The sequence below is a fragment of the Suncus etruscus genome, chromosome 10 (genome assembly GCF_024139225.1).
Source record: "Suncus etruscus isolate mSunEtr1 chromosome 10, mSunEtr1.pri.cur, whole genome shotgun sequence".
NCBI lineage: Eukaryota > Metazoa > Chordata > Mammalia > Eulipotyphla > Soricidae > Suncus > Suncus etruscus.
Window position 1 is genome coordinate 93551677 of NC_064857.1, and position 14593 is coordinate 93566269.

General features: G+C 45.4%; 1 protein-coding gene across 1 annotated transcript in view; it reads right to left on the bottom strand.

Annotated features, from left to right (window-relative positions):
* SHC4 (SHC adaptor protein 4) overlaps positions 1–10000 on the bottom strand; it is a 139832-nt gene extending 129832 nt beyond the window's left edge. The window contains exon 1 of the mRNA XM_049781444.1: positions 9181–10000. Coding sequence (XP_049637401.1) covers positions 9181–9792 — 612 coding nt within the window. The 5' untranslated portion in view covers positions 9793–10000. The remainder of the gene's footprint in view (positions 1–9180) is intronic.
* Between the last annotated feature and the right edge of the window lie 4593 nt (positions 10001–14593).

Genomic DNA, 14593 nt, shown 5'->3' on the forward strand with positions numbered 1-14593 from the left:
GAAATGATTTCCTCTGGCCCACATGACCTCCCTTTTGACCGAGAAAAGAGGGAAATTAGCAGAGGTAGAAAGCTATTTCCATTAGCTGTGACTGCCTAGATCACTGCTCAAGCCTGGCTTTATTTTGCATAAACCATGGAACTGTTTTTAGGTTTTCCTGGCATTATCTCTCTCTCTCTCTCTCACATACACACACACACACACACACACACACACACATACACACACACACACACACACACTCCCCCCACCCTGAGTTCTAAGTTACCACATTCTCTATGTGGGAGACAGGACCTCTTTCTTCTACAACCCAAGAGAACAAAGAAATCAGTTAACTCCTGCTGCTGTACCTTCCTCAATATGGATGTCAAAACCTATTCTGGGGCCAGAGATAACCCAGGGAAGTAGGCATTTGTCTTACATGTACTTGAACTGGTTTGATCCCTGGTATTACACAGGATTCCCCAGTACTGCCAAGAGTGATCCCTGAGCACAGAGCCAGGAGTAAGCCCTGACCACTGGGTGTGGCTCTAAAGTAAATCCAGCAAAACAACAACAAAAAATGCAGCCTGGCCTAAATACCTAACCCACATGAAGAATGTCATGTTTCCACAATCCTCACCACCATTATTCACCCTGGCATTCCCATTCTCTGCTCTTTCTTGGAATCCTACTCTGGGACACTGTCCCACATTCAGACTTGGTCCTCATATTCTCTACAAAACAGACCATCTACCTGTGTGCCTATTAATACAAAAACCTCTTTCTGCTCTACTACAGAAGCCAGTGTGATCTGAGAAAGTGGAGGCTGAGGGTGTTCCTGTTTCTCTGATAACTCCAAGATGGAAGAATGATTTCCTGTCAAGGAGGGTGAGGAGAAGATGAATAAAAGAAATAATGGGAGAACTTGGGGTAGAGACCTCAGGTATATTAGTACTGTTAGGAAGTGGTATAGCTATATGTCCAAAGCATAGACTCAATAACACTGAAAACATGATATCAACCATAACCACTAAACTTGACAATTCAATGTGCTGGTCAACATATCAGACATATCAGAGAATGGGGCTGGGGGCAGAAGCGAACATGAGAAACCTGTTGGAGAGAAGTTGACACTGGTCTCAGGATTAGTGCTAGAATATTATCTGCCTAAGAGGCATTAAGGAACTGTGACTTACAAAGTTATTAAGCATATAATAACTTTGTAAGTCACAGTTCTTTAATTGAATTTTTGAAGTTTAAATGAAGAATAAAAGAATAAAAAAAAAGAGGAGGAAGAAGAAGAAAAATTTCCTTCAGGAACCTCTTTCCCCACCCAAAAAGATCTTAACAGGGGATTTCAGATCAACAGGAAAGGAGACTTGAACCCTCAAGATCTTTAATAGCATTTCTTCAGATTCCTTTTTTTAAATTAGTCTCAGAGAGATGAAGTGACTCACCCAAGACCACACAGCTGCTTAGCACCAAAGTCACTACTCCTGTTCTCTCCTGTGGGGCAAACAGAAGATATAGGGCATGGAACATGTTGCCAGATAAGACACAACACTCATTTATTTCTTCAGCATTAAAACACATTAGAATAAAGAGGGTGGGTGAAGTGTATGCAGTGAGATAGCAAAAGAAGTCAAGAACATCCCTCAACACAAATTTATTAGTTATTCACAAAGCTCAAGAACACCCTTGGGTCATGCAGTTTACAATAAATGTTCTTGGGGACTATAATAAGTTGAAGGTATCCCCAACCCATCAAAAATGAGTCAAAGTGGGGCCAGAGAAATAGCATGGAGGTAGGGTGTTTGCCTTGCATGCAGAAGGTCGGTGGTTCGAATCCTAGCATCTCATAGGGTCCCCCGAGCCTGCCAGGAGTGATTTCTGAGCTAGAGTCAGGAGTAATCCCTGAGCGCTGAAGGGTGTGACCCAAAAACCAAAAAAAAAAAAAAAAAAATTAAATTAAATTAAAATTAAAAAAGAGGTCAAAGTCTCAACTCCAGCATCTCTGAAAATGACCTCATGTGGAGGCCGAGCCATTGCAGAGGAGATTAAGGCAGATAATGTAAGTGAGTTAGTAAAAGTTTGAATCTAGTATCTGAGATTCTTGTAAAATCTTGTAAAAATAAGTGGGGGGGGGGAATGACATTACCAAACATGAGTGATAGAACAGATGTCAGCTGCCTTGCACAAAGCTGACCCTGGTTTGATTATAAAGTTCTCCTGAGCACCTCCAAGACTGATCCCTGAGTACAAAGACAGGAGTAAGCCCTGAGCACCTCCAGGCCTGGTTTCCTCTTCCCAAAACAATTCAGGGAACTTTATACACAGAGAAAGGGAAGAAAGTCATGCAAAGATGTTGAGGTTGAAATTACACATATACAAATCAAAGAACATTCAGTATTTCTAGTAACCAGAAGCAACTTAAAGAGGTAAAAAAAAGAACTGATAACCAAGATGCTCTTCAACAGATGAATGGCTAAAGAAACTGTGGTACATATACACAATAAAATATTATGCAGCCGTCAGGAGAGATGAAGTTATGAAATTTTCCTATACTTGGATGTACATGAAATCTATCATGCTGAGTGAAATAAGTCAGAGGGAGAAAGAGACATGCAGAATAGTCTCACTCATCTACGGGTTTTAAGAAAAATAAAAGTCATTTTTGCAACAATCCTGAGACAATGAGAGGAGGCCTCGAACTTCCAGCTCACTTCATGAAGCTCACCACAAAGAGTGGTGAGTGCAGTTATAGAAATAACTACACTGAGAACTACCATAACCATGTGAATGAATGAGGGAACTGGAAAGCCTGTCTAGAGTACAGGTGGGGGTGGAGTGGGATGGAGGGAGATTTGGGACATTGGTGGTGGGAATGTTGCACTGGTGAAGGGGGGTGTTCTTTACATGATTGAAACCTAATCACAATCATATTTGTATTCAAGATGTTTAAATAAAGATATTAATAAAAAAGAAGCTTCTTAGTTTAATGCAGTTCCACTTTATCTGTGAAAATTTCTGTAACAAAATATTAAAATTGATTATGTAGTACATACTAAGAAAGAATAATAAAAAATAAAATTAAAAAAAAAGAACTGATACTAGATATTATTGCCTAAGCAATAGGACAGTGGCTGGGGCATTTGCCTTGCATATAGTTAATCAAGGTTGAATTCTTACTACCCAATATGGTCCTCCAGTCCAATAGGAGTCATTTCTGAGTGCAGAGCCAGGAGTAACCCTTGAGCATTGCAGAGTGGTGGACGCCTCAAAACAAAACAAAATTAAACAATAAAAGTTCATCTCCTTGGAACTTCACAGAGAGGCACTAGCTCTGCCTAATTACAGACTTCTAGGCCTCAGCATTGTGAGAAAATCTATTTCTTTTTTTTTTTCTTCTCCCCACCACCTGTACTCGAGACAGGCTTTCTATTTCCCTCATTCATTCATATTGTTATGATAGTTCTCAGTGTAGTTATTTATCTAACTGCACTCATCACTCTTTGTGGAGAACTGGATCTTCCAGCCCTCCTCTTTTGTCTCTGAGAATCATTGCACAAATGTCTTTTATTTTTCTTAAAACCCATAGATGAGTGAGACTATTCTGCATCTATCTCTCTCCCTCTTATTTATTTCACTCAGCATGATAGATTCCATGTACATCCATGTATAGAAAAATTTCATGACTTCATCTCTCCTGATGGCTGCATAATATTCCATTGTGTATATGTACCACAGTTTCTTTAGCCATTCATCTGTTGAAGGGCATCTTAGTTGTTTCCAGATTCTGGCTATTGTAAATAGCACTGCAATGAATATAGGTGTGAGGAAGGGGTTTTTGTATTGTATTTTTGTGTTCCTAGGAGTGGTAAAGCTGGATCGTATGGGAGCTCGATTTCAAGTTTTTGGAGGAATCTCCATATCGCTTTCCATAGAGGTTGGACTAGACAGCATTCCCACCAGCAGTGGATAAGAGTTCCTTTCTCACCACATTCCCGCCAGCACTGTTTGTTCTCATTCTTTGTGATGTGTGCCAATCTCTGTGGTGTGAGATGGTACCTCATAGTTGTTTTGATTTGCATCTCCCTGATGATTAGTGATGATTAGATGATTTCTTTCAAAGAAGAAATACAAATGGCCAAAAGACACATGAAAAAAAATCTCTTTCTGGTGCTGTAGGTCTAGCAGTTTGTGATGCCTGTTCCAAAGTAGCCCTGAAAAACCACTGCTATCTGGGGAAATAGATGAGCTGAATCGTGGCAACTGAAATCATGTAAAATAAGGCAAATGGGCCAGTGCAGTGGGTTTACAAATTAAAGCTCCTTTGCACCTTCTGAGCCTTACGTTGGACCATTCCACCCATACATTTGCAGGCTTGTCTGTCCTGTGGGGGTTATGGGAACCATCAATTTGAGAAAAACCTAAATATGAATCCTCAGCCTACAGTTTCCTTAGGTTGTAAAGTGGAGGAAAAATGACAAACTCTGGGATCTTGGGGTTCTCACTTGCAGAACATAATCTCATTCAGAATGTTATTCTGAGAATGGCTGGATCCTACCACACTATTCCGCCTAAGCTAAGCCACAAGAGAATCTAGATGGGATGTGTTGAATGCCTTAAAGGCTTCCTGTGTAATAAAAAGGCACAATAGGGGGCCCAGAGAGATAGCACAGTGGTAGGGCATTTACCTTACAAGAGGCTGATCCAGGGCAAAAGGTGGTTCAAATCCTGGCATCCCATATGATCCCCTGTGCCTGCCTGCCAGGAGCGATTTCTGAGTGCAGAGTCAGGAATAACCCTTAGCACTGTGCGTGACTCAAAAACCAAACCCCGACCCCCAAAAAGGTACAATTGGATAGGTTAGATATGCTTGCACTTCCCAGTGTACCTTCAGGGCTCTCCACAGTAACCCTTCCCTCCTAGAAGTGCAAGTTTGGGTGAAGAGGTCTATTCTTCATACTTCCAATAGGCCATCCTGGGCACCTGGTAAACCTCCGAGTGAGTGTCAGTAGTTTGAGGATAGATGGAAGAATTTGTGGAAGGCTTGGCAAGACCTTAAAAAGAAGTAAGACTTGATATTATGGTATGTGGCACCATTTAATGGTCATCTACCTACCTCACTGCTTTGCTCAGATAAGGATCTGAGTGGCTGCTTCTGGCTCAACATGGTCAAGAATGCTTTGCAATGCCACCTACCTGAAGAGATGTTCAGGTGGTTTAAGGTAGGACTTGAAATGAAAGTGAATCGAGGGCCCCAAGAGATAGCACAGCGGCATTTGCCTTGCAAGCAGCCGATCCAGAACCAAAGGTGGTTGGTTCGAATCCCGGTGTCCCCTATGGTCCCCCGTGCCTGCCAGGAGCTATTTCTGAGCAGACAGTCAGGAGTAAGCCCTGAGCAATGCCGGGTGTGGCCCAAAAACAAAAAAAAGAAAAGAAAGTGAATTGAAAAAGGGTATTGGAGCTAGGGCGATTATCTCAAAGACAGGAACAAGTAGTGTGTGTGTGTGTGTGTGTGTGTGTGTGTGTGTGTGTGTGTGTGTGTGTGTGTCTGTCTGTCTGTCTGTCTGTCTGTCCACAGATCCTCGCTGCAGCTTCCACCACTAGGTAGCCCTAGTGGTCTCCAGCACAACTGGGCCCAAGCACTGAAGCAATAAGTCCCCACAGACAAGGTGACTGTCCATGGGACTGGCCCCCATCACAGGAACACTGCTAAGGAGACAAACTATTTTTCATAAAATTAATATGACTATTCATATGATTCACAAAGTGAATTCTGTATTTTTAGTTATACGAATGCACTGGCATCATTCAGACTTTAGCTCAAAAGAAGTGTTATTTTTTTTTTTTGTTGCTTTGGTTTCGTTTGACTTTTGAGCCACACCTGATGGTTGCTTAGGGTTCATTCTTGCCTCTGCATTCAGGAATCATTCCTGGTGTGTTCCGGGGACCATATAGGATGTTAGGGATCAAATCATGCAAAGCTCTCTACCCACTCTGGCCCCAAGAAAAGTAATTTTTTCAAAAAAGATATTTAACCCTTAGTCAAGTCTAACTGACGGCAGATGGGAAATGTACAACAACAAATGGCCAGAGTCCTGAGCATTAAGTTGAGTACGTAGACTCAGCTGGTAAAGTCCCTAGGTCCCCTGCTAGCTTGCAAAATTAGGATTTTATTAAAATTAATAAAGTCAGATTTCCATGGCATTTGCTGAACTGATGTGACTGCCTGTTATTAATATAGTATTATTCACAGGATGATGTGTAAGTGCTCTTTCCAGGATCAGCTGTCATCAACACAGAAAGACAAATGGTGTCCTCACTGAAAACAGAAAATGGGCACAAGAGACAGTACAGAGGTTAAGGTGCTTGACTGGCCTGTGCCTGCAGCCACTACTCTGGTCTGAATCCTGCACTCTCTATGCAGGTGCTTCCTTGAGCACTGCCGGATGTGGTCTCAGAGCACAGAGCCAAGAGTGGTCTCTGAGCATTTCCAGATGTGCCCTAACTCCACCAGATAAATAAAACATTCTGATGGTGACCATGCTAAGAGACTTGTAGACTACACAGCAAGTCTTTCTCTGCTTAAATTTCTACAGGTGTGTGGGAAGGGGAAGGTGCCAGAAAGTCAAAAGAGAAGACGTGTAAGACAGAGGGGAAGGGACAGAGGAGGTGAGAAGGCAGGTGTCTCAGTATAGATTTTCCTATTAACATCTGCCTGACACATAAGTCTGACAAATGAGAACGTGCTCAAGAACTTTTAATAGATAAATGAAACAATTTCCAGTATGAGCCACATCACTGTGAAGGAGTACAAGAGCTGAGTGTCCTAGAAATTTATCATCCTTAGAGATTTTGGTATCTCTTTGCGAAGACCGTCCCAAACTGCTCTTTCAGTGGCCCTTCTATTGCCCATTCTTTGGCCTTCCTTGAAATCTTGCCTGCTGGTTACAATTACTGTACTATCTTTCTGATAACTTCAGATCAGACTTCTCACCCAAGTGCTGGTGTTTGACCATTGCCTACCTATTGAGAGTTGAAATAGCATGACTTTAAAGTGTCAAAAATATCCTGAATCCCCTTCCCCAACTCATTGTTCTATCATTGGCATCACTTATTCAATTCTAAGGCTGAAATGAAAAGTTCTGCTTTCCGGGGACCGGAGAGATAGCGTGGAGGTAAGGCATTTGCCTTTCATGCAGTAGGTCATTGGTTTAAATCCCGGCATCCCATATGGTCCCCTGAGCCTGTCAGGAGCAATTTCTGAGCATAGAGCCAGGAGTAACCCCTGAGCACTGCCAGGTGTGACCCAAAAACCAAAAACAGAAAAGTTCTGCTTTCCTCTTTTCAGTACTTCATAACATTCACAGACCCTCTCCATCAATAGCAAAAGCAGATCTCCCAATCTGCTCTGTCAATAACTACCCTTCTGTTTGTATTTTGACCTCAAATAAGCTGACCAATGCCCAAGTCTGTTGAGGCTTCCTGATGAGTTTCCTGCATCCTCCCCTCACAGTGCTCCCTTTACCCTTATAATCACCCCATGCCTAAACTCCCAGAGGGTCAGTCTCATTCATTTCCCCCGCTGCTTGCATCTATCTCAAATCAATCCATAGATCATTTGGAAACCATCATCACCATGTCAGCATGTGCCCACAGCCTAGAAGCATGCTTGTCTCTTGGGGCTGGCACCATAGTCCAACAGGTGCTTGCTTGCCTTACTCAAAATCAATCTGATCTCTATCTCCAGCATCCGTGAGCATCTCCAGGAGTGATCCCAGAATGAAGAGCCAGGAGCACTGCCTGATGTGGCCCCAAATCAAAGCAAAACAAAAAAGTGTTTGTCTCACTTATTTGTAGTTTGTAAACTTGAAGGCAGCTGGGAAATGGACAACATTGAGCATTGAGTTGAGTATGTAGACTCACTGGTAACTCCCTTGGTTCCCTTCTAGCTTGCAAAGTTGGGATTTTATTAAAATTAATAAAGTCAGCTTTCAGGGCTGGAGAGATAGCATGGAGGTGGGGTGTTTGCCTTGCATGCAGAAGGATGGTGGTTCGTATCCCGGCATCCCATATGATCCCCCGAGCCTGCCAGGAGTGATTTCTGAACGTAGAACCAGGAGTAACCCCTGAGTGCTGCCAGGTGTGACCCAAAAACTAAATAAATAAATAAAGTCAGCTTTCCATGGCATTTGAGAACTGATGTCACTGTACAAACTTACTTGTCCAAACAAGTGTTTACAAACCCCTCACTCAGCATGCAAGAGCTTAGGTCAATAGTTCCGTCCTCCCCAGGCCACTGTGCTCTCCATTTGTGTGCCTTCCTCCATCTTTCTAAGATCAACTTCATGTCAGTCACCATCCCAGGCCCCTCTTCTCAGAAGGGAAGCCAACATGCAATATCTCCCTGCAACCACCACAGTAACTCCTACCTCTGAACTCTATGGATCTCCTGGTCCTGCCAGAAGTCTCTGCCAATCCCACTCTGTTCTCTCTTTCCAGATACACCCCGAAAACAAAACCCAGTCAATAATAACTTTTCCTTCTCTTACAAATTCTCTTCACATTCTCTTACACTGAGTCTCAACCATTAATTCTTAATGTTTGGGCATGCAATGTTGACATGTCCAGATGGGCAAGGGCCATAAAGTCACATCCTCTGGCTTTCACCCTAACCTGCATCAAGGCAGAAACAAAAGGAGGGGCCTTAATTTTATACAGAGATCATGAGTCAGGCCCACCTGCCTGAAAACAGGCAATATGGAGGTGCAGAGGGGGTTGGGAGCACTAGCATCCAGCACCTAGATTAGAACCAGCTCTGAGCTTCTGAACTGCACATGTTCGAAGCCAGATGCAAATGTTCGAGTTCTTTCGGGTTTCTTTTCAGATCTGTGTTCTTGACGCACAGAAATTTCTCTGGAATGGTTGTTACCACCACTCAGACCACCTACCCCTATCTCAACACATTTGAAACTGCTCCCTTTTAGGCCAGAATCATGCTTGTTACAATGGAGACAGGGAGACTGCATTAAGCTGTAGCAGGGCACTGGACCTGCAAATCTCATGGCCTGGCACCAAAGGGTGGTGCTGAGCACCCTACTGCAGATAGGTGAGGGGGAGTCCTTTACAACAGGGGGTGTCTCCTTCCCCCCCAGAGTTCTCAGAAGGAGCTGAGGAGAGAAGAGAACTTACCCTCACGCAGAAGTTCATGCCCATCCCCAACAGGTGCTGCATAAAGATCCTGTCTGGCCTGCTCCCAGGGGTGGGCTCTCCGGGTCCAGGGAGTGGACAGGCATCCGGGGTCCGGCCAGCGGCCCTGCCACCCCCCAACTCCGGTGGTGGTGGTGGAGGCAGCGGCGGCAGAAGTGCGATTCTGTCCTGGAGAGCTCGAGTTCGGTGGGCACTGGGGTCCGAAGGTGCCGGGCTGCTGGGGACTGAGTCCTGGGTCTCTTGGAGCTTCAGCCTGGGCACCTCCTTGGTGCCCAAGCAAAAGTTTTTCAGGCTAAGCAAGGTGGCGGGGTTGGCGAGCTTGACGCTGGCCAGGCGCGGGATCAAGGTGCACAGAGGCGTGGGGCTCTCCTGGGTGGCCGGGGTGGCATCTTGGGGTGCCGGGCTGAGGTCGGGAGGCGGCGGCTGCGGGGCGCCCTTGGTGCCCACCGACCCTGGGGGGCCTCCTTCCTCCAGTGAGGTGACGGATTCGTTCCGAAAGCGGCTGTACTTAGCCCTTTGCAGCATCCCGGGGTGCCAGGGGAGCCCTACATAAAGCCCCAGGCCGGCCAGGCTGTCGGGGCCCCGGTCTCGCATAGCCCTGGCAGGGCTGGCACCGCCTGGGAGCGCCTCCCCGAAGGCCCACCCGGGTCCCCCGCAGCAGCAATGCAGGGGAGCCCTGGCAAACAGAGTTGGGGGCCCCCCACCCGCCTCCGGCCCGCAGCAACTTTCCAACCTGCTCCCTCTGGCTGGGCGGGGCAAGGGCTGGACGATTAACCCTTTACTGGGCCCACCGTCGGCTCATTTCCAGGGGGTGTGCAGAGCAGGCGCCACTTCCAGTGGGGTGTGCAAGGTGGGGGCCATTTCCAGGGGGGTGTGCAGTGTGGGAGCCATCCCCTGGCCGCCCGCCCGCCCGCCCTCCCTGGGATGAGCTGCTCCTGCTTCCCGCAGTCTGGCTGAACCTGCCAACCCCACGCAGGGTCACCTCCCTCTGCTCCCTGCCAGGCCCAGCCCTCCAGGATGCCCTCCTCCTCCTCCTCCTCCTCCTCCTCCTCCTCCTCCTCCTCCTCCTCCTCCTCCTCCTCCTCCACCTCCTCCGGGATGCCCCCACCCCCACCCCCAGCTTCTGGCAGCCACCCATTCACATTCACCCGCAGAAGGGCTGAGACGTGCCGGAGGAGAAGCAGCAGTTCGGATTTTTATGAATGAACTTTGCTGAATGGATTTCTCTCTCTCTCTCTCTCTCTCTCTCTCTCTCTCTCTCTCTCTCTCTCTCTCTCTCAGCACATAAATCTGTGAATGAAGCTGAGAATCTCTCTCTCTTTCTCTCTCTCTTTCTCTCTCTCACTTTCTTTCTCTCTCTCTCTCTCTCTCAGCACACATAAATCTGTGAATGAAGCTGAGAATCTCTCTCTCTCTTTCTCTCTCTCTTTCTCTCTCTCACTTTCTTCCTTTCTCTCTCTCTCTCTCTCTCTCTCTCTCTCTCTCTCTCTCTCTCTCTCTCTCTCTCTCTCTCTCTCTCAGCACACATAAATCTGTGAATGAAGCTGAGAATAGCCATAATTGACAACGGTCTCAGGGGTGCTGGGTTTTTTTCTCCAATCAGGCAGCAGCTCGATGAATCATGCACCATAAATATACGAAACTAGTAGCCAAGAGAAATAAAGCTGGAGGCAGAGATGTGTGTGTGTGTGTGTGTGTGAGAGAGAGAGAGAGAGAGAGAGAGAGAGAGAGAACACAGAGAGAACACAGAGAGAGAAAGAGAGAGAAGGAGGGAGAGAGAGAAAACACACAGAGAGAGAAAGAGAGAGAAAACCCATTCAAGGGTTAAAAGGAAAGGCAATCTTAACCATCAGCAAGCTGGGGAGGGGCAGATTTTAAAACTCGATTTCTTTTTCTTTCTTTTTTATGTTTTCCCCTTGGGTGGTGGAGCTGCTGGGGAAAGCCCAGCAGAACTAAAAAATTAGATCCATTGTTCCAGGGATATTAGGACATATGGTACACTACTCCTGAGGGAGGCAGTGATGCATTTTTTCTTAGAAACATAGCTCTTTCTTTTTTTTATTATTGATTGCTGGTCCCATCTCCCATCTGGTGCAACTTCCTGTACCAAGCAAATGCATCCTGAAGATGTGATGACAAGTGCAAGAGGCTGGGCACACAGGAAGCCAGGAATGCAGCTAGGGAAAGGGAAAAGCAGGTTCTTTAGAAGCAGTGACGAGGAAAGTGCTGAGACAGTGGGGGTTTGTGGGGGTGGAGGGTGGAAGCTGCAAATCTTAAGGGACTAGAAAGGCTGCTGAAGGTGACCTTTCGATGAGGAGCAAGGCACTCAACATCAGACCCTACTCATTAAGTCCAACAGGAGAGCATTCTCTGATTCCATGATGGGGACCCGCCATCTACTGGCACTGCTTTGGGATCATGTATATTTATGACCTAAGCTACTTGAGCCCCATTGGCATCGGAATTTAAAATTAAATGCTCGTTTGTGAACCATAAGGTCATCTCAACTCTCCTGGTCTCCCAAAGAAGATGATTTGGGAGCCTGAGACAGGACAGCAGGTAAGGTGATTGTCTTGCACTTCAGTTTGGTCTCCAGCACCACATATGGTTCCTTGACAACCTCCCCCCAGGAGTGACCCCTAAACACAGAGCCAGGAGTAAGCCTGAGAGGGAGGAAGGAAGGAAAGAAGGGAGGGAGAACTCTTCTTGGAGATCAAAGTTATAAAATTCACCCTTAGTGGGGCTGGGGCAATAGCACAGTGGGTAGGGCATTTGCCTTGCACGCAGCTGACTCAAGACCAACCGGATTAGATCCCCAGCATTTTATATGGTTCCATTGAGCCTACCAGGAGCAAGATTTCTGAGTGCAGAGACAGGAGTAAAGTAACACCCTGAGCACATCACCGGTGTGGCACAAAACACCCCCAAAAAACTCACCCTCAGGACCTTATTATAAAATGGCCAGCGCTGCAAACCTGAATAATAGATACACCCCGCAGAAAAGAATTATGGGAGTCCAGGAAGAGCTCTAGGAAAGAGCACAGCCATGGCAAAGCTGAAGCCACGGTTTGATCCCTGGCATGACCAAGCAATGTCTTGGTGGTCATGCTAGGGCTGCCTTGGTACCACGACAGAATGTGTGATCTCAGTAAAATTATAGGTGTGCATTATCTGGGAGAAGAGGGAGAGAGGCAGGAAAATTGTAAACAGAAAAATGCGTGATTGCTTTAAACTCTCAGAATGTCATTGTCCTTACCACTCCATTTGGAGAGTAGAACTCTGCTTAGATCTCTGTGAGACACTTTTATTTTGAACCCTTCAAGGGTTCTTATTGTAAACTAACGGGAAATTTTTTATTTGTTCTTTTGGGGGGGGTACTTTTTTATTTTCATTTTGAAATCACACTGAGCAGTACTCAAGAAATCATGCAGTATTGAGATAGTTCCAGACTTCTTGCATGTAAAGCATACATTCCAGTCCTTTAATAACTCCCCAACCCCGAGGAGAAGAGTTCTTGGGGCCAGAGTGATAGTACAGTGGGTAGTGTGCTTGTCTTGCACGTGGCTGACCTGAGTTCAACACAGGCATTCCCCATGGTCCTCCAAGCACTGCCAGGAGTGCTCCCTGAGTGCAGTGCCAGGAGTAACTCCTGAGTATCACTGCCTATGACCCTCCCTTCTCCCCTAAAAGAAGGGTCCTTAGGGGACATCCTCTCCTAGATGGACTTCTTGCAGACAACAGGCAGGCTCAAGGAAGGGCTAGAATAGCCAGGTCCTGATAAGACCTCTTTGAGGGGCAAAAGTGGCTTGCCAGCTGTGAAGATGATCCAGTGTGGGTTTGGGTAGAGGAAGGGTGTGCCACAGTGTGGGGAGGCAGAGACAGAAAAAGACAAGAATAACTTTGGGGGGTGGAGAGGGCCAATTGCTCCTTGGAACAGGTGGCATTAGGCTGTACCTCACAGACCCTTACTTGCCGCCTCCATTTCTACTCAAAACAGACTTCCTGAAATGCTGCCTTGGGCACCACCTCCTCCTGAAGTCTCTATGGAGGATGGTTCTAAATATCCCCTGGGAAAGAATGGGAACTAAAGCGTTACTAAAGCTCTACTTGGGAGAAGATTGGGTGGTTTGGTTTTTGTTTTTTGTTTTTTTTTGGGGGGGGCCCTAAAAATTATACCATTCATACAAAGCTCTTGAAAGAGATCAATAGCATTTTAAAGACAGAAAAGTGAAATATGACACTGCATGCAAAAAACGTTATTTCCCGCAATGGTTTAAATGGGAATACAGTTGGCCCCAGAGTAAAAGAGGAGAAAGAAAAAGGTGTATGAAAGAGGAGAAAGACAGATGTGAAATAGCAGGGGCCAGGGGGACTCAGATGCATTGGTGATGTTAAGGAAGGACAGAACTAAATATAAAAACCACAGAGTCAACAGCAACAGAAATCACAAGAACAAAATTTAACAATCAAACTTAATAAGGTGCCTGCTATAATGGCGGCTGGGATCTGGGGAGGTTTGGGATGAACTTGGGGAACATTGGTGGAGGGAGGTAGACTCTGATGCTGAGATTGGTGTTGAAACACTATGTCTAAAACTGAACTATGAATAATTGTGTAAATCATAACTTTTTAAATTAAAAATAATTAGAAATTTAAATATAAAAAGTATTATTTCCAAACTGTTGTCACAGAAGGATATTGGCACTTTATCAGTGAGCACTCTGCCTACCCCCATTCATAAGCCATTTGTACTCTTGCAAGCCTCAATTTTTAAAAATGAATTATAATTTCCTTGAAAAAGTCCAGGACTACTGTTAGCTATTGATAATCTCTATAGAATAGATCTTTTCTCAGAGACCAAAACTACTGATGAAGTGCCAGCCATTTCTTCTGTCTTCCAGGCAGAAAATGAATCAAAGGGTCAAGAAGGATTTGTCCACGTTCTTTAAACAGCCTGAAAGCACAAAAGAGTTTTTACTTACATAACACTAGTCAGAACTCAGTCACATGGCTGTACCTAGCTCTAAGAGAAAATGCAATCTTCTCCCTCTAGGAATAAAGGAGCTTTTGTCTGGGTATATGACAGTTAAACACACACACACACACACACACACACACACACACACACAGAGCAGTTTTGGTTTTTAGTTAGAGATGGAGAAGAAAATAAACATTACTGTAAAATCATCATCTCTGCCATGGCAATATTTTTGTAATTCCTTCCACCTAGAGACAAATTAAAGTGAGCACAGGATAAAAATGTCCTTGGTCAATGTGGCCCAGTTTTGGGCTTTTTTTTTTTTTCCCCTTCATGCACACAAAGCTTTGAAATGCCCTGAGCAGTCCCAGGTGCTGTCAGAACAGAACAGAGGCAGGGATCTGCAGGGATAGTGGC